At 35.6% G+C, this 20,164-nt stretch overlaps 1 protein-coding gene across 4 annotated transcripts; it reads right to left on the reverse strand.

The window, feature by feature from the left end:
* Positions 1 to 2,202: 2,202 nt before the first annotated feature.
* Positions 2,203 to 19,481, reverse strand: LOC107142649 (coagulation factor XI). Of its 4 annotated transcripts, XM_015486089.2 has the most exons (15): positions 19,131 to 19,481; positions 17,988 to 18,043; positions 15,066 to 15,228; positions 13,560 to 13,666; positions 12,740 to 12,899; positions 11,974 to 12,083; positions 11,480 to 11,639; positions 9,254 to 9,363; positions 8,990 to 9,152; positions 8,800 to 8,906; positions 6,317 to 6,485; positions 5,018 to 5,193; positions 4,478 to 4,573; positions 3,132 to 3,271; positions 2,203 to 2,853 (listed from the first exon to the last, which is right to left on the reverse strand). In XM_015486089.2, the coding sequence occupies exons 2-15, from the start codon at positions 18,040 to 18,042 to the stop codon at positions 2,692 to 2,694; spliced, it is 1,878 nt and encodes a 625-aa protein (XP_015341575.1). In that variant the 5' UTR covers position 18,043; positions 19,131 to 19,481; the 3' UTR covers positions 2,203 to 2,691. The 4 variants fall into 4 exon arrangements, with proteins under 4 accessions (XP_015341575.1, XP_048647798.1, XP_048647799.1 ...); XM_048791841.1 differs by lacking the exon at positions 4,478 to 4,573; XM_048791842.1 differs by lacking the exon at positions 17,988 to 18,043 and having other exon boundaries at positions 19,131 to 19,480.
* Positions 19,482 to 20,164: the final 683 nt, after the last annotated feature.

The following is a 20,164-nucleotide window of genomic DNA, read 5'->3' on the forward strand; positions in this document are numbered from 1 at the left end:
GGCGGGGGGGGGGGCAGAAAAGGGAGATTATATCAGTCATTTTGGGTCATTATTAAGGAAATATCTGAGATAGGCTACTAATGAAGAAAATAGGCTTGTTTTAGCTCAGTTTTGGAGATTCAAATGCAAGGTGCCTCCAAGGGCTCAGTTCTGGTGAGGGTGACAGTTCTGATGAGTGGCACATTATGAAAGACTAGTTTATCAAAGCAAAAGGTCAAATCTCAAGCCAGAAAGTCAAAAGAGACTACAGGTCCCACAATCCTCTGTGTTGACACCTCCCCCCCTTACAGTCCTAAGCACTCTCCATTAATCCCCCTGACCAGAAGTCTACAGCCTCCCCCAATCACTGCAGGAGGACCAAGCCCCAATACTGCTGCCCTAGGAACACTTTGAGGGAAATACATTCAAATAGTATAAGCCTGTCTTCCTGTCTTCTTTCCTTTCTATTAGGAACCAATAGAATTTATATAATTATATAATTTGGGGGGGAGGGGGAAACCAGGGATTAAACCCAGGGATGCATAACCACTGAACCACATCCCAAGCCCCTTTTTAAAATATATTTATATTTTATTTAGAGGAAAGGGTCTTCTTTCTGAGTTGCTTAGGGTCTCAATAAGTTGCTGAGGCTGGCTTTGAACTCATGATCCTCCTGCCTCAGCCTCCTGAGCCACTGGGATTACAGCTGTGCACCACCATGACTTATCTTGGTTTATTGCTTCTTAAATACAACATGATCCAAATAATTCCTTGAGTAATCAACGGAGAGAATTCCGTTGCCCACATTCAGCAAAGCAGGTGTGGAGGATGTGTAGAGAGATTTGGGGACATAGCAGGGTGGGAAGGATGGCACAGTTGAAGGGAAACCACAGGGAGATGGCAAGAGGGGTCCTGAGCCACTGACACTTGCTAGAAGGCAGGTGGCAACAGGGAAAGGTTGGTGGGACACAGGCCAGCACTCCTTCTGTCATCCCAGAGGTGTTTGTGGAGGACAGCTTAGTACATGCCAACCTAGTGTGGCCTCTCACCTAGGGACTCAGACTACTGAGTATGTAGGGGAGGCCTTGGGATTTATGGACATATGGTTTAAAGGAGAAATTGCTATCTAGGAACTAGATATTTACAATTATATTTGAAAAGTCAAACACATTTGGATTGAAGCAGTTGTTTTGATTTAATATTCCCAGATATTACATATACATAGAATTTATTTCAACATATAAATTAAATGGACTCTGCTCACATGCTGCTTTAAAATTTAACAGAGGTATAAAAGTGCCATCTAGTGGGGAAATGGAGAAATGAATTGAAAATATTAGCTGATTTGTCTTTTTTTCCCCTCCTGTACAATACAACATTATGTGGTTATAATGGATATAATAATACCTTCTTTTACATGGTTTGCTGCTGTTTTGTGTTCCTCAGGAAAACCTTCTTTTTATCCTAATTTTGAGCTTTCCCCAAGTACCTGTCTTCCTGTCTCATCTCATAAAACCTGGTGAGTCCTTCTAATTTCAGTATAACATTATATATTGGGTCTAAGTTTTTTATTTTGTTCTTCATGCTAAGTAGACAGTAAACTTCATGAAACTAGGAACAAATCATTTACTCACCCTATATCCCCAAAGCTCAGGTTGATACTATCATGTAATTGTGTTCAATAAATATGTGGATGAATTGTTGAGCTATTAACACAGATCGAAAGCAGTTCAAATTCTAGGTTATTGAACCATACCAGAATAGTAACCAGGTAAATATTTACAGGAAAGAGAAAACCCCAGTATTCATAATACAGGGAACCGTATAGAGATGCTAAACTTGCTACTATCACCATCGATTTGCTCCAAATTATCTTTTCCTGTAGTATGTATGCATTTTATATTAATTTCTACCCACTACTGCTTTGCCTTGTGGAAGGAGTTTGGCTGGCTTCCCTTCTCTCCACCAGTCTCCTGCTACCCAAATGCTGCAATGAAATGTACCATCTATCTATACAAATAGTTTTCCAGGAAAGTACATCATTAACATTTGTCCACTAAGGTTTCTCTTCCAGGTAAATTGCTATTCCCAGTCTTCTCCTATAGAGAAATTCTGGAGTCTTTGTTCACATTCACATTTAGTTTGTGCCTATCCAATCTGATTTGAAAATATATATATATATTAAACATTGAAAAGACAAGAATTTCTGATCATTCTAAAATCTTGTCAGTGAATTCAATCTAATTCTTTATTGAAGAAACGTGTTGGGGTAGGCGGAGTATAGACAATTGCAAACTGATGGGGACAGTTCTCATTTCCATTTCTCCCAGTTACCCCTTTCATTTAATGAATCTTTTTCTGTGGTGGTTTCTTTTAGTAGTTCTACCTGATTCCTTGGTGCTAGTATGTGATCCTTTTCTGCTAATATCTGCCATATTTTAATCTTCAAAAATTTATTTGAGTGAAAGTGTGATCAGAAAGTAAGAAACTAGGTGCTGAAAACAATTGTGATTATCCAAGAATGGGAGTTTTGAAAATGACAGTGTGTTTTCCTCAGGGTATTTTCTTACAAATACCACTCCCTTCGGGCTTGTGATTGTGGAGGAGATTTAGGATCATGGTGTCTTCTTCAGGGGTAACAACATCCTCTTCCCTCTTCCAGGGAGCAATCTGGCATGCTGTTCAGGGGGCAAAAGGCACCGGGAGACTCCTTCACGTTGCTTGAGTTTTCTCCAAAATCCAGTCTATGTACTTGGCCACGTTGGTATAAATGCCTGGCCGTTCCCTTTGAGCACAGCCTTCCCCCCAGCTTGTGATGCCCACCAAATGCCAGACCTCATTGTGCTTGCAGGACAGGGGCCCCCCTGAGTCTCCCTATGGAAAGGGGAGAAAAACAAAAATGTCCTGGTCACTCAGATACTACCCATCTTAAATAAATTTTTGTTCAGAGGGATTTTGCCTAAAATTCTGTCCTGGCCCTTCATAAACTTCAAAAAACCCCATTGCTTAATGTATCCAGGTTGTCTCATTTAGATTTCAGTTAAAGTAGCTCAGATCCAGCATCTCCTGCTCATTGGCTGAAGATTACTTTTTTAAAATGTGTCAAACATTCTGATTTGAAGACGTTCCGAGGGTGGAGAACACCCTCTTACCTTGCAAGCATCCTTCCCTCCTTCTTTATAGCCTGCACAAATCATCTTATTGGTTATTTTATGCCCTCTGTATCTTGTCTGGCATTCTTCATTGGACACCAAAGGGATCTTGGATTTCTGAAGAGTGTTTTGTATTTTGTCTGAAAAAAATTGTTTTTATATTTTTAGTGGAATAAACATATATACTGTCTATATATACAAATATGTATATAACATATATATATACCATATATATGCATATATACAAAATATATATACTAAATATACATATGTACGATATATACACACATATAATAAATACATATATACTACATATAACAAATATATCCATATGTACAATATGTAAGTGCAGTATGTATGTGTGTGTATATATATGTGTGTGTATATATATGTGTGTGTGTGTGTATGTATATGTATATATACACACACGGATGTTAAAAATGAATATCTTTTGCAAAAATTCTAGAAAGAAAAAAATTATTAGGTTTACTTCATAGAAATTTTATAATTGCAGAGTACAAAGAAGACATTATTCCTATTATTGGGTGTATATTTTGTTAATTTAATTAAATTTAAAAATTAATTACAATTCTAAGTAGAATTACTTCCCAGAGAAAATAATTGGATAGAAAGGCAGCAGAACACAACAGACACTAGTATGGCAATATGTAAATCAATGGATGTGTAACTGATGTGATTCTGCAATCTGTATATGGGGTAAAAATGGGAGCTCATAACCCACTTGAATCAAAGTGTGAAATATGATATATCAAGAACTATGTAATGGGGGCTGGGGATGTGGCTCAAGCGGTAGCGCGCTCGCCTGGCATGCGTGCGGCCCGGGTTCGATCCTCAGCACCACATACAAAGATGTTGTGTCCGCCGAGAACTAAAAAATAAATATTAAAATTCTCTCTCTCTCTCTTAAAAAAAAAAAAGAACTATGTAATGTTTTGAACAGCCAACAATAAAAAATTAAAAAAAAAACAATCATACCTATTTCATCGAGTTGGCAGAAAAATTAAATGAGATAATCCATGAAAAAAAAAAAAGAAAATAATTGGATAATAAGCTAGGACATCTACTGAAAAGTGCTGAGTCTCCCACTAAACATCATTAAAAATAGTCCATAAAGAGGTTTAATCACACTTAAAGTTCCTAATCAAACAGACATGATATCATCATCACTTGGGTATTTTTTCTTTCCAATTTTTTTAATGTACTTTCTGTAATGAATAGTTATTTGACTTGCATCCTAACTATGATGTGGTGGAGTAGAAAAGTTTGTGCTTAAACTATTGTTTTTATTTTTAGGATGCAGTATATCTTAGAACATCATTTTTTACCTCTTAGTTTTCTGTACCCCCATCCAGTCACCCAGCAGTCAGTATACATTACATTTCTATCTCCTTTGGAAGGTAGGCATATGGGCCGTTGAGAGTCTAAATTTTAAAAATCATAGTTTTAGTTATCAGAAATAATATATATTTTGCTTCCCAGAAGAGACTCTCTTGTCTCACTTTATATTGTATTCTTTATGTATTATTTATATTATTTTCTTTCTTTATTATTATTCAGTGTTACATATTATAATCCTAAAAGGAAGACACTAGGCTAAATCATTCTTTTTATTTCAATAGATTATAAAATTATGTCGTCCCATGCACTGAAATAAAGCTTGAAGAAGACTTACCTTTTCACCCAAATTCTCAAAATATGATTGCATAACCAGAAAAGTGTGTCAGTCTTAACAGGGTGAAAGACTAGCTTTCTAGACCTTCTCCCTGGAGAGTCTCGTTGGTAAGGTCAAGCCGTGGATCTTGTAAGGTTAAACATTTTATCTAGGTCACCTTGGTAGACAACTTCCCACTTAAAATGCTACATACCTGTGTAGTTTATGGTTGTTTCCAGTTTCAACAAAGCAATATCATATCCACTTTCTGCCATTTCATACTGATCATGAATTATTATTTCTTGAACCCCAAAGAAAGAACTACCCTCTTTTATTTCCGATTGATTTACAATGCCACTATAGACACGCAGAATTTTAGGTGACTCTATACTGAGGAGAAAACAATAAAGGAAGAAAAATTTCCTTCACTAAATCATTTCCAAACATTCTGAGCTGCATATCTATTTTTTTAAATTTTTTTTTTTTTTTTTGTGATGCTGGGGATTGAACCCAGGGCTTTGTGCATGCAAGGCAAGCACTCTACTATCTGAGCTATATCCCCAGCCCTCTCAGTTGCTATTTAACTAGCTAGTATTACTAATATTTTCTGCCAAGAGTATAGCTTTTAAAGTCAAAAGAAGTGATTTCATCCCCAAAATTTCAATCACATATTCCCCAAACAAAGAAAGTACTGGACTAGCATTTAACTAAACACAAAATGAAGCCTCTTTCCAGTCTTGATCATGTACATGCACACACAACCCATGAAGAGTCCTGGGTATTACTTTCATCCTGGCCATTGCCCAGCTATGACTCTGAGAAATTCATGTGGACTTTCTGTACTCAATTTCCCCATATGTAAAAAGTGAAGAGGAGGGGAATTGTGGCTGTGGCTCAGTGGTAGCGCACTTGCCTGGCATGTGTGAGGCACTGGGTTCAATTGTCAGCACTGTGTATAAATAAATAAAATAAAGGTCTATCAACAACTAAAAAAATATTTTTTAAAAAAAGTGAAGAGGATTACTGACCTCTTGAGTTATGAATATGCTACATACTGATAACAAAACAATAACTAAAGCAAATCCATAAAATTGTCTGAAAACAACTCAGGGGATACTGAAGCAGCTAAGAGGAGGTTTGATAACTTGAATTCCCTGGGTTACATGCATTCATATATTCCCCCAGATGCAGTTTTTATATCTGGCCAATGTTGAAAGTGACCCAGGGAATCCAATTTGAGAATGCATAATGAAGTCTTTCTGGACTGGAGGTGGGGTAGGGGGATGTGTTTGCATTTACACTGGAAATGAACCGTCATGTTTTGGCACATATTCTGATGCTGGTAGACCATGAACGGTTCTTCCTTTTTGCTTATTTTTTTTTTCCTGCTAAAGTTTAAAAAGGGTAAAAAAGTCATGTCACAAATAGGATAGGATAATTTACATTTTAAGGTATTTGTTAATATGCTAGTGGTATGAAGATAGCCAACTAATAAAAATAGCGCTATACTGACCCATAAAAACAATGTGCAGCTGTTAATATCCACTGGTTTCCAATGATGGAACCTCCACAGAGGTGTCTCTGGATAGGTGACATGACGTGTAGTGTTACCTGCCATGGCCACTCGCCTTGAACTGACGCAGTTCCTCCAACAATTCTGGGTTTGATTTTGGTTGTGCACTCTACAACAGAAAGATTGTAGTAAAGAGTTTCTTGTATCTGCATTTTCCACCAGTGGCTATGCTCCATGAGGAACAAAAGGAAGAACAGTTTCCTTCAGTTCAAGAGTTTAACATGACCCTGAGCGGAATAGACTTCATAATTAAGTTGACAAAGCAAAACATGCACATGAAAGTGGAATGGCCAAGTCATCTTGTAATTACATGCTCCAAAGAATGCTGCTGTCTTCATCTGATACCACAAAGTAGTCTCACTGATGGTTCTTTTCATGCAGTGTTGGCCAAGTGTGGTCTGCAGACCACTAGCATTACCTTGGAACTTGTTAAAAATGTCAATTCTTGAGCCCCACCTCACATCAGAAACTCTGACAGTGAAGATGGTCTATTCAATAATTTTGTGGGTGTAAAGTTGCCTTTCTAGAATTTTTTTTTTCTCTTGTGGGAAAATGAGTGTAAAATTCTGGGGTAAATGTCAAACAGAAGGAAGGAATAAGAGAAAAAACTTTGTAGACAGCAGCCAACAGCAAGCTAAGATGAGAATGAGCATGATGGGGTTTTGTATGTCTGAAAAGACACTTTCATTTAAGAGTGGATAGGGTGGAAATTAGTTTGGGGGGACCATTTTGAAGATTTTAACTATATTCTGGAATTTTTTGGAAGCCTTTATAATTTCCAAGCTGGAAAGTGGCATAAATGCAAACTTTAGGAAAATCAATAGAGGAAGTGATAACTAAGATATGTGATAAATAACTCAATCAAAAGCTTATCAGGTATAGGACATAGATCTTGATTTTCATTCTATTTTATTTCTCAGTTCAAAGAAAATGCTAAAAATTTGATTTTCACCATTATATTTGGTATTAAGAACTGCTTCCGTTTGTCTTATTTTCTCCTGAGCTATCAACCTATACCTGATATAGTCTATAACTTCCACTGGTCAGAGTCTATAAATTCAACAGAGAAGAAAGTGAAATAGGAGGGGTGGGAATAGAATCTGCAAGTAAAGTAAATGTTTATCAAAGTAAATGTTGGGTTCAATTTTTAAACTATGGCAGCATCACTTAACAAAGTTTGCTAAGTGCCGCTTCCAATGATAGGAAGTTGAATTAAGAAAAAACAGAATTATTTTGAGTGATCCTTTTAAGGTAAGTTTATTGTGAGGAAAATAGAGAAAATATGAGATAACAGTTTAATTGGCTTGCTTTCTAAAGAGGTATAGGCCACCCAAAGATTCTCCTCTGAGCCTCTCTGAACTATACATAGTAAGGCATAGTTTGCTAGTTAGGATATTGATACTGGATACAATGTAACATTTGTATGTGCTACAGAACAAGTTCTCAAGAGTTAAGTATTGAGTCACTTTCTCAATATAGTGAATAATCTGACACAAAAGATTTTTATACTTCTAAACTATTACAAGATGTGAATATCATTTCCATTTTACTTAATAAATCTCAGTTTCATCTTAACTTATAGTTTATTAAAATTTTAGACATTAAAGAAAACAAATAGTCTAAAAGGATGTTATGATAATGTAGGGAGAAGTATTTGTGGGACCTTCTTTCCCAATGGGATTCTGTCCCTTAGAACAATTCTATTTGCCAACAAACCATCTCTTGCTGCTATCCTCAGAAATTAGCTGCTAGGATTGAAACACTACTGAGCTGATTTTTATTATTATTTATGTAATTATAAGTTTTGTATAAACTAGATGATCTTTTTATTTCCACCCAACCACATTCATTATTATAAATTAAAAAGATTTTTTTATATATCTTTGCCAGTATTCATAAGTCGGCAGAACTTTGCAGGGAAATCTGAAAGAATGATAGTCAGTCTCTGAAAAACAAGTTGCTTCAGTATTTCTTGAATAAATGCATAATTTTTAAGACATGCTGGTTACTTATGCTTCACTGAAGATCTTTAGTGAGAGGAAAGTGAATAATTTGATTTACCAAGGTATGATTGATATTTCAATCATCGAGAATAAGAAGAAAGATCCTTGGCCCTGAGAATAAGAGTCAGTTATACAAGTGTTGCCTGAGTCTGTATCTCATCATAAAATGCTGGTCATATAAATGCTCTGAATTTAAACACATGTTCAATTCGTACTAGGCAATGTCGAATTTAGTCAAATCATTTTATACCGTTAAAACATGGTTCGCTTATGTAAAAGAAAAAAATGACAAAAAATTGCTAGATTTGTTATTTTACCCCATTTCTTCTCTCTGTGGCTATTATTGACTATCTTAGTCATGCTGGATTCAGTGTAGAACAACTCCTTCTGATATATTTTTTCAAGTGATGTTAGACTCACCATTATCCATTTTACATAACCTTAGTGTATATCCAGAGATGCCTCCTCTCCCGTGAAGTATTTTAGTTGGAGATCCATTGGAAGAAAGTTTTAAGTAACATTTGCCCCTATAATTGGAAACAAAATAGTATAAACACAATGCCCTTCACAAAGAGGTGGGATGGGTGTATCTACCCTTCCTTTGTCTTACTTCTTTTCATGGCATGATTCTTGAGGTGGGGAGTAGGTGAAAAACTGGCAGCGGATGACATCAGTACACATTTTCTGGCAGGCTTCATGACCTTTCACATCAACAATGTCCAGTTCTTCTCCCAAGAAGTCAGTGTCATGGTAAAATGAGGAATGACAGAAGACTAGATAACAAATCACATATCGGATATGAGACACAGAACCATACATCCATCTCCTCGAGAATGGTTGATCTCAACAGGAAGAAAGTATGCTCATTGTTCACCTGGGATGCTATGCCTGCAGGTTTGTAGACTGAAACCAGAAAGAGCTTTGCTCTTCTTGATGCGTGTACTTGGTAATCCACTTTCAGATGTTTTAAGGAGACAGAGATTTCTGATATGAAAAAGGGAGATATCAATATATCACATAACACACATCAGAGGAAAAGAACTTTTTTACAGCATATCTTGAAAGTAAGGACAGTTCACATTGGCATGAATAGTGAAAATGTTCCTATTTTGAAAGTCTCCTTCATGGATTATGAGTCACAGTCCATGACTCAGATGTTATAGACAAAAATCTCAAAACTGAGCCATTGGGATTTCTAAAAACGTTCGGATCTTGTTCTACTGTCGGTATTCCTAGTATCTTCCTTCTTTATTTCCTTCCTTTCAACACTCCTAATCTATCTCAAAGCATCAAGAATTTTCATGCTACCTAGAAGTCTCCTATCCAGGGTTGGTCCAGCTTAGAAGTGGATGAGTGAAATACTTTGTTGACTCTGCACTCTTGGCAGCATCTTCCTCGAAGGGAGTGCCTTTTCCTAGGCAGCACAAAATCCCTCTTCAGCAGAGTTGTCCAATAGAACCTTCTTGAATTCTCTATGCCACACAATGCAGAAGCCACAAGCTACATGTGGCTTTCCACCATTTGAAATGTGACTAGTACAGTTGAGGGATTAAATTTTTAACTTTATTTAAATTAATTGATTAAGTTAATCAATTAAAGTTTAAATAGTCAAATCTTGCCTTGTGGTCACCAGGTTCCTATCAACCCTCTATTAAGAATTAAATGTATTGCTCCTTTCATAGATATTGATTGGTAATTTTATAAAAAGAAGCAAATAGGACAAAGAAAAAGAGAAGCAATTATCATAAAATGACAGTCATTTTCCTAATTTCTGAATTTTCTGGGGCTCCAAGTCTCTATCTTTGGACATCCTTTCTTCTCTGTCTGCATTCAGTCATTTGATGCTCTCACCTATGAGATGGTCTGCATTATCAGCTATATTCTGGGAATTCCCTAACAGGGATCTACAGCATAAACCTCCCTTCTGAATCTGATTTCTATTTCCAATTGCCTATTCAATATTTTTCCCTAATAGGTGTCTCTTCCCCTGACCGCTGCCTTTCATGAAATCTTCTACACCTCAGCTATTAGTATTTCCATCCTTCTGAATCCTTGGGCCAAAAATATTGGACTTTTTCTTTCCTTCACAGACTACATCCAATCCTTCAGCAACCCTTATTGGCTCTAGATGACAGTAAGTCCCAATCTGAACACTACTCTATCATCTCCATCCTGGTCCAAGAAGTTAAGGTTTGTGTCTATTTAGTTCATTAGGCGGTATACCTAGAAAAATGTCTGATATATAATAGGCACCAAATAAATTGTGTTAAATTTGTTTAGCAAATGAAATTAACAGATACATTTTTCTGTGACTGATCCTGAAATTGCCATCTCACCCAACAGAAAACGAGGCTTACCGAATGAGCAAAGGACTCCAGAGCTTACCTGGCTGGAATGCTCTGGGGGTAACGCTCTCCTCAACAGTGGGCAACTAGGTCAAGCAAATGCCAAAGGCTCTGAGAGTTCTAGTTCAGCTCTATAGAATCTAGGTTTGATGCTGACTACAATATTGTTTTTTTAAAATTAAATTACTTCTTTTTTAAAGTGAATCTTGTTAGTGAAGAGTAACAGCCCCAGCAAGTATTACTTTGAAGTTGGAAGAAATTTCCTCTGCTTTTTATGTGGTCCCTTGTTAACTTTCATCAGTAGAGAAACAGGGTTTCCATTCTTGAATCTTTCTCTGCCACCACCCCAATACTCTTTTTTTCCCCAATACTCTTGATGTAGGCTTTTATCCCTTCCCTACATTGATCCCCTCTTTCACTGACATTTCTGATCCTAGTTCAGTTATTTCAAATGATGTTGGACTCAATTGCCTCTTAACAGCCGTGATTATTATCTTCATTCTGTCGACAATTAAACAACCCTCCCTCTGCTACAGGTAGAGACCTCCCAAACTGAAGATTAAGAAAAAGTCCTTGGCAACATTGGATCTGCAGTCAGTAGGTGCAGAATAAGAAGGGAGAGGAGCTAGGGTTTTTTTGCAATTTTAATCCGATATAGACATTTACATTAATTTTTTAGTTACTCAGAATGTTTAATGACAGATTTTGATCCGCTGTTTTAAAAAGAAAAATGACCCTTAATTGTAACTTCTTACCTTTGAGATTCTTTTGGCCATTCTTGGGAAAAGAAGGTAAAAAACAGACAACTGGGATGATGAGTACAAATGCGTTGGCAGACAAAAGCATCTGGAGCCAAAACACTGTCGATGTTGTTGTCTGCAAACACCGTACTAGGGAAGATGTCCCTAATACAAGCTAGATGACAGGAGAATCTGTGTTAGGAAATCAATATGCCAGCAGAATATGAAAATTCCAGTCATGGTATATGTAAATTCCACATTCAGATATTTAAATTTACCCCAAGATTTTTTTGAATTTAGAAAAATATGAAGTGACTACTTTAAACTTGAAGTTTAAACATAAACTCTATATAGGATGTAACAAATTTTTTCACACAAAAATGGCAAAAGATCACTGATCCATTTCATCAGTGAGTGTAGAGAGGTATCTAAAGTTAGCCTCATTGCACATATCATCAGCTTTGTTCCAACCAATGGTTCAACCACCTCATTAAGAAAACAGTAGTTACCCAGGTTAGAAAGCGCACAGGATTTCAATGAAAATCCAGATGCCACATAGCGGAGCTTCGTTATTTTGGCTGGTGTCCCTGTTTGGGTGTACTTCAGCAAACAAATATTACTGAATAAAGATAAAAATGGAAAAATATTTTATTCTTCCAACTACAAGTGGGAAAAAGCATGAGATTATAGAAAGGAAACTACCATTTGGAGAGAGGACTTAAGCATGAAGTAAAGGAATTAACCCCAAAGAACATCCTCTGAGAGGTGAGGCAGCTGACTTGAGTCTTAGCACCACCATGAAGCCCTCAGGGATGCTGTGAATTTTGCAAACTTTTATTTCCTCATCAGTAAAATGACAGACAGCTTGAGAGAAGTGATGAATAGATGAGTAGATTTTTTTAATTTATTTACTTTTCTCTAGAAGGTTAAACTATACCATCTTTTTGGCTGGGAAGAGAATTAGCAAACAGATCAATTGTAACTGTTTCAAAATTGCCAATTTAAATATGGAGCACTTTTGAAATTATCTAGGATATGGGTATACACGTATATTTTATAAAAATGTCATTAAAAGACAGAATATCATAAATTAAACTCATGCAAATTGAGCTTTAAATGAACTTTCATGACAAAAGCAGTTAATGCTATTCTGTGAATGTCTTTTAGGGGTTAATAAATTTTAGCCTCAGATTGATGAAATTTTTTTGGATGAGTCAGCAGTTTGTTTTTTACTGGGTGTCTTCATTCCCTCAGGTCAACTTTTAGCTCACTCACCGATGCTCTACACTGGGAAAATCCTTTGCTGCATATGTGAAAAAGTGACAGTGGATGTCATTTGTGCATCTCTCTTGGCATTCTCGAACATTCTTGGCAATAGAGCCATTATAGTTCATTCCTTTCATGTCCAGGTCCATGTAAACATCTCTGTGGCAAGCTGGAAATTACAAGTGGGAAATATGGGAAGCCTCCATCCAGATCCCAGGGACAATGGTAAAATTTCTAACCGTCCCTTCTGACTTGAACTTTTAATCTCTTCACCCAGTTTTCCTCAGAAGTCCTTTGTTTTTATTTTAATATGCTTAATCCCAACTTTACATGAAAGTATCTAGGACTACTAAAGTTCTTTTCATAGTGCAGCAATTTTAGACTTGTTAATTTGCATCTTGATTTTCTGACCTAGGCTCTCCTAAACTCCATGGACTCTGTTTCAATAATCAACCTATTCAAGTATCTGGGAATTTTTTTATTATTATTAAGACAAGTATCAATTCAATCTTAGTATTTGTACCCTTTGATTTGAATTAGCATATATAATAAAGACTTTCCATGAAGCTTTTAGGCTGGAAAGGTGAAAGAACATAAGTGAATGAAGAAAACTGAGTCCTTTTATGGGGAAAAAGAAATTCTAATAAACTGTAGTGTTGCATTGGGGTGGGGGGGCATATATGTGTGTTTTTACACTGAAAGAAATTCAATAGAGGAATTTATTTCCACATAGCAGATTTTTTGTTTTATAGCCATAAAACCATGTCTGATATAATTATATGCATTGTCATAATAGCTAGTGTTGATCAGTTCCAACAAGACATCTTACCACTTAATTGGTGTGGGCATTGCTTGAAAGAATATCCAGAAATCGCTCCTGTCATATTCACCCTTGGCAGTATTTCTGTGACACTGTCTTTTAGGACACAGGTAAACCTGTTTTTTTAGAAATAGCATTAGCAGGTGGAAATATGTGTTTTAAAATAACAGGTCTTAAAATCACACCGAAAGCCAAAGAGGAGGAAACCAGCATCTCTTGCCAAAACAAATATTTAGCCCAAACAAATATTTTCTGAGCAAGACTGTGACTCTGTTTTTCAGTTCAACATTGCTACATTTAAAAGACCACATATGATATTCCTTAACAAGTAACAAACAGGAGTGGGTGAACTATGGCCTGTTGCTAAAATACTGCCAAAAATCTGCCTGTTTTTGTAATACCCAAGAGCTAAGAACGGTTTTCATCTTTTTAAATGATTACAAGTTAAATAGTGATACAAGTACTTACATGATGTCCCTGATTTTGCTTTTGGACATGGAAAGACTAAGCATTTACTCTCTGCCTTTTTAATAAAATGCTTGCTGATCTCTGTTCTAGATTTCTGTAAGCTTTGTAAGTTCAGGATACTATATAAATATCTTTGGATGCAGCATTATACACAAAGATGTTGGAAACTTAAATTTGCAGAAAGCCGTAATTACTGAATTTTTGAGTTCACCTTGGTAACAAAAGTGCTGGGTGAAATGTTAGAAAATTTAAAAATACAGCCAGAGTGTTTTATAAAACAACCAACTGCAATTTGTAATTTTGATGAGATTCTAGTTAATTGCTGTAAATTACATTTGGTGGACAAGTGAGATGATATAAAATTATTCCTAAGTTTTTTTTTCCTTTGGGTAGGATAATGTATTTTTTAAAAAAATTTTTAAACATTATTTTTTTTTAGAAGTAGTTGGACACAATACCTTTATTTTCTTTATTTTTATGTGGTGCTGAGGATTGAACCCAGGGCCTCGCACATGCTAGCCAAATGCTCTACTGCTGAGCCACAATCCCAGCCCCGGATAATGCGCATTGAAGTGCTTAAAGATGAAATGTCATGATGTCTTAAAATTACTTGAAATGTTTAGACATATGTACATATATAGGTGGGTAAAGCGAGTCTTGGTGGCTGGGGATTATTGCATTATTTTCAAAAATCATCTTTATCAATGTTTAATTTTTCTAATAAAATAGTTGGAAGAAACTTCTCACTTAAGTAGTATCAATTAATAGAAAAGCAGAAAGATGAAGATGGATAAAAGTCAAGCAAAAGGGAAAAAAATGCACCCTTAATATTGAGACCCTACGAGACTGGAAAAGCCACACAGAGGCATTAATATTCCCCCCTAATCTGCCTACATAGCATTTTTCTGTCATATTTAATATTTCAACTGAAGGTCAATTGATTTTCAGGTTGTTAACTGTACATTATATGAAATGATAGATGGAAACTTATTAGTAGGTAACTGGCCTGTGAATCTAGTTCCTCTATGTGGAAACATCAGTGTTTACCATTGGGTAGGATCTTCAGCTGATGATTCAGCCATAAACGTGAAGAGCAAACATCTTGGGTGGTGGGTGCAGACCACTTGGCAGTACTTGGCACTTGGTGTAAACACAGTAGCAATGTCCCCTCCTTGAAAGTAGGAGTCTTTGAACAGCCTTGTCACACATCCTGAGAGGCAACACATGGCACAAGTTACCGTGGATTTTCCTGGGCATGTGTCTAGTTAGATAATAATCTGACAGAGGCAAGGCAAACAGGTCTACTTAACAGAAGGTGGGCCTGAATTTGGACATCAAAGCAAACAACATTTTCGTGTCAGTTTCTTGAATGAGTGGCCTTAGATGGGGGAAAAGAAATCACCAAATGGCATATTTGCCTGAATGACATCTCACTATTGAAAAGCTACATTGTGTAAAATTTAATTTTTTTTCCTGTTAAAGAGATCTAACATCCCATATGGTATGTAACATTTTTAGGTCATTTGATTCTTAGTCATTGAGGTTGTAGTTTTTAATCTTGCCATATTCCTAGTGAGAGGTACTGCTATGCACCCTTTTTTTCCCTAATGTTAAAAAATCACACACAGGGGCTGGGGATGTGGCTCAAGCCGTAATGCGGTTGCCTGGCATGCGCGGGGCGCTGGGTTCAATCCTTAGCACCACAAAAAAATAAAATAAAGATGTTGTGCCCACCGAAAACTGAAAAATAAATATTAAAAAATTCTCTCTATCTCTCCTCTCTCCCTCTCTCTCTCTCAAAAAAAAAAAAAAAAGACTTAAAAAAACCTAAACAACAACAACAACAAAAAAAAATCTTTAAAAAAAAATCACACACAACCCAAATGGAAATATTCACGCAGAATAAAATATAACAACTATTATGATGTAAATATCTAGGGAAAAAAGGTGGGTATAAAGCAGTTAAAACTATTACAAGAGGCTTATAGGAATCAGTCTCTGAACTTGGTGAGGGAAAATTTTATCTTTGTTTTCACTAACATCTAACTGGAATGTGGCCTTCTATTATAAACGTAAGCAACAAACTATATTAGTATTCATGGTATCGGTGACTTTTTCATAATAACAATCAGATTTTTTAAAAGTACTGAAGTTGTAGACATTTCAGATCTTCCTTATCTGTCCTACTACTTTTAAGCCCACCATTGCATCTTGTGACATAAAACAGTGATAAGAACCGCATCCATTTCTCATATCACATTTTTTTACAATTAAAATTATTATATTTCCATATAATTGATTTTCTCAATAATCCTACCCATTTTTAGTTTGTGTTTGGAAATATTTACTCCAAGAATGGAATCTACAGTGTTCACTGAACTATCATAGAGATCTGTGGGAGTGAAGAAGATCAAGGTCCCTGTCACAGACCTAGCATACAATTATCCACACATAACCTCCAAATATAGCATGATCCCCCACCCAAATGGCAAGTATTTCAAGAATGACTTGGAAATGTTTTTGCCTTTCCCCAAGTTCTTTGTTCATTCCAATCCATCTGTATGGTAGCCTCCCAAGAACTGAGGATCTGTTCTCACCTCACAGTATTTCTATTGACCATGTGCCATGCTTCTGGTACAAAGCAATTGTTCTACATTAAAATATTACTTGAATAAGAATATTAATTACTTAGTAAATTCAGTAGATTTTAAAACAATAAATGTGGTCATTTTCTTAGGCTATATCTCCTACTAATTGGATCATTTAACTTCAAAGGCAGACTGATTTTTAAAATCCAAACATGATGTTTAATTCCACTAAAAATCGATGAGTTTTTGTTTGTTGGTTTGAGTATTGAATTTGCATTCAGATTTCTTTTTAAATTTAACTATAATAATTTATGTGGTAGTGTTTTGGAGTTTTCTAGGTACACAATCAAATTATCTCTGAACAGAGTTAATTTTCTTCTGATCTTTTACTTTTTATTTCTTCTTCTTTCCTTACTGTGCTGACTGGGTTCTCCAGAACAATGTTTAAGGTAAGTGACAGCAGGTAATCTTGTCTTATCCCAAGTCCTTTAGGAAAATTTTCAGTATTTCAACATTAACTTTTTTAAACAGTTAGGATTTCTTCCAGCTACATTTTTGTTACTTTTTTAGTTGACTTTTTTGTTATTTGTTAGCTCAGTTCCTCTGTAACTGAATAACATGCTCTGTATAATGTTCATGCTCTGTATAATGTTCATGCTCTATATAATGTTCACACTTTGAAATTTGTTGAGACTTATTTTAAGGTCTTGCATGTAGTTGGCAAAAGTTTAACAATAGTTAGAAATTAAATGCAATGTGCCTAAGTAATTTTTTAAAGGAATGCTTATGTTTTCATAAGAATAAAGAATAAACATAGGGTCTAAAAGTACTTATATTAATATGTTCTACTGAATATTGGTTAAGTAATTTATAAACAAATTTAGTAGATGAAACATAGAGTGGAGAATTAACATCAATACATTATTGAAATGCATAAATTATGTATGCATATTTATATGACATTTTTCAGTTCAAAGTCACTATTCAGTGTCTGTATTATTGAACTGACTGACTGCTTATGGAAAACTGAAATATCAATGAGGCAAATCAAGACTTCTGCTTTTTTAATGCTATTATTCATTATCATTTATATGTGTTAAGTAGGTAGATGGAGATGTATGAAGATAAAAATATAATATAGATACAGCTATAGATATAGATTTCTACTGTTATTCTTCACCTGCTTTGAAAACTCCTGGAGGTTTAAGTGAAGGATAAATAAAACAATTTATTTCGTTTCCTGGAGTAAATAGCATGGGATTTATCTACATGTATGCAGCTCATATTGCAATTTTCTCTCTTAGATTTAAGTTTTCTTGTTTCCCAATCTATAGACCAATAAATTAAGCTATTTCCAGTCCATTCTTAAAGATTTACTTACCACCAGAAACAGAGGCAAACAAAATGAAATGTACCATTTGGCATAATAAGATCATCCTACAAAGAGAAAAATGTGCATGTTTTTAGAACATGAAAAGTGTATTTATGCCATTTATGTCTTGGCACATGCTGATCTCAGCAACTCAAGAGGCTGAGGCAGAAGAATTGCAAGTTCAAGGTCCTAAGGAACTAGTGAGACCCTGTCTCAAAATGAAAAAAATTAAAAGGGTTGGGGATATAACTCAGTGTGGTAAAGAACCTCTATTTTCAATTCCCAATACCAATAAATAAATAAATAAATAAAATATGTATGTGTATATATAATTATATTCATGTTATATTATATATGTATATATATTTATATATATAATTATTTTACTGACATCAGAATTTATAGGAAGTAAAGGGAGTAGTAAATTAAATAGAGTTCACAGGGATCCTATCATGATACTGAATTTTATCTTTTCAAAATTTCAGAATGTCCTCATCAGGGTGGGTGTGTAGCATTCCACCTTGTCACAGCCCTGTAGAAGCCCAAACTAACAGGGCAGGTTCTCTCCCTTGCCTTTCTTCCGGCCCTCTCTCCGCCTCCAGCTCACTATTAATCAGATGCTCTGACCATCTGCTCTCCTCACCCCGAATTTTCAACTTTACTTCCTCTTCCAGTTCATGTCCTTTCTTCCCATATTTGAGGTCTCTTTCTATATCTCTTAAAGGTCTCTGAGCAATTTCTTACTTATAACATTTTCTATTTAAAAAAATTCAGGGCGAATGAAGACATTAGCAGATTGTCTTAGTTATCTACAGATGCACTTACCCCAACTAAGCACTGATAGCATTGTTCTGTGAAAAATGAACTGGCCTAAGAGATAAGTCAGTCCTTCTGATCCTTCAAGGTTGCTCTAGAATGTCTTTTTAATTTGCAAAATACTTTATTTTTGAGTATAAACTCTCACTCTTCTTTCATTATGCTTCCCTCAAATTTATTATACATATATTAAGTAAAAATGTGAAAACAAACACATATTAAAAATCTATCATTCTCTATTGCAAATATTTTAAAACCCCCATTGCAGGAAAAATAAAACATTTCAAGGCATAATTGCTTAAGAGAAATGTTAAGTAATAATTTTTGAAATCATACCTGAAAATACCTTGTTTGCTTATTTGCTGCAATTCTCAATAAGGGTGTTTTTCTTCTTCCAAAGGGGTCTTTATTCTTTCCTAAATAAGCATGTGTAGGTATGCTCACTCAAATATTTATTTTTCCTGGTTTCCAACGTTAAGTAACCTTTCATACAGCATATCCAGGAAAGTCTTTAAAAACTCTGTGTATCAGAAATGTACCTTAAGAGAGTTACTAGCTTTTTCAATGCACTAAACTTATTTAGGATCTTTTTCTTGTATACTTGACAAGTGACACACACAGAGACAGCTAGAGAACTTGAATTTGCTTTAGCAGCTGAGCAAACTCACATCTAGAATGCCTGCTAGACGAAGCTGCACTTAGCCACACTGGTCATTATTAACTGTTAACCATTAATTCCAGCCAAAGTTCAATCCCAGAGTCTACTAAGAAAACACAGAAAGTCTGATGGACTGATTGATTTGCAGTGTATGAAGAAAGGAGACCAGCTGTTGTGGGCTAGGCCTAGGTAGAAAGTAAATTCCTGATCTAAAGATTTAGTTTTCCTTTAGGATAACATCACATTTCGGAAGCCTATGCAGATATGATTAGTTCTAAGAATTCAAATTCTTTATTATCTCATTTATGAACACTGTCTAAAAATTTTTTTAAGAAGAAAATATAAAAGTCTCATAGTTTGTTTTTTTTTTGGGGGGAGGTATATTGATATTGAGACACAAATGGAGAACTAGGAATCATGTGACAAGCAATAATAAAACAATACCTCAATTTCTTGAAGGACAAGGAGCCTGTACAGCAGGGGTGGGGTGGGGTGGGGTGAGGTGGGGGGCTTCCAGGAGTGGTGGCTTGCTGCCACCTATGGAAAACAAAGCTGACAAGTATTTTTTTGAGCCTCCCACCCTGTGTTCCAGTTATGACCCTTCTGATGGAACTTGAAGAAGGGCTGAGAGCTCTGTGGACATCGTGATAATCCAGTCCTCTATTACCCAGACCTATTTGTTAGTTTACTGGTCATGTCACTTGAGCAACCA

The sequence above is a fragment of the Marmota marmota genome, unplaced genomic scaffold, assembly GCF_001458135.2.
Source record: "Marmota marmota marmota unplaced genomic scaffold, marMar, whole genome shotgun sequence".
NCBI lineage: Eukaryota > Metazoa > Chordata > Mammalia > Rodentia > Sciuridae > Marmota > Marmota marmota.

Bases quoted from the DNA above. Each gene is read 5' to 3' on its own strand.
- LOC107142649 (XM_015486089.2), bottom strand. From the start codon at position 18,042: ATGATCTTATTATGCCAAATGGTACATTTCATTTTGTTTGCCTCTGTT. The intron at 11,640-11,973 runs GTAACTACTGTT...CCTGTCATCTAG, and splicing joins CTGTGCGCTTTCTAACCTGG to CTTGTATTAGGGACATCTTC. The intron at 9,364-11,479 runs GTAAGAAGTTAC...TTTTCATATCAG, and splicing joins TGGCCAAAAGAATCTCAAAG to AAATCTCTGTCTCCTTAAAA.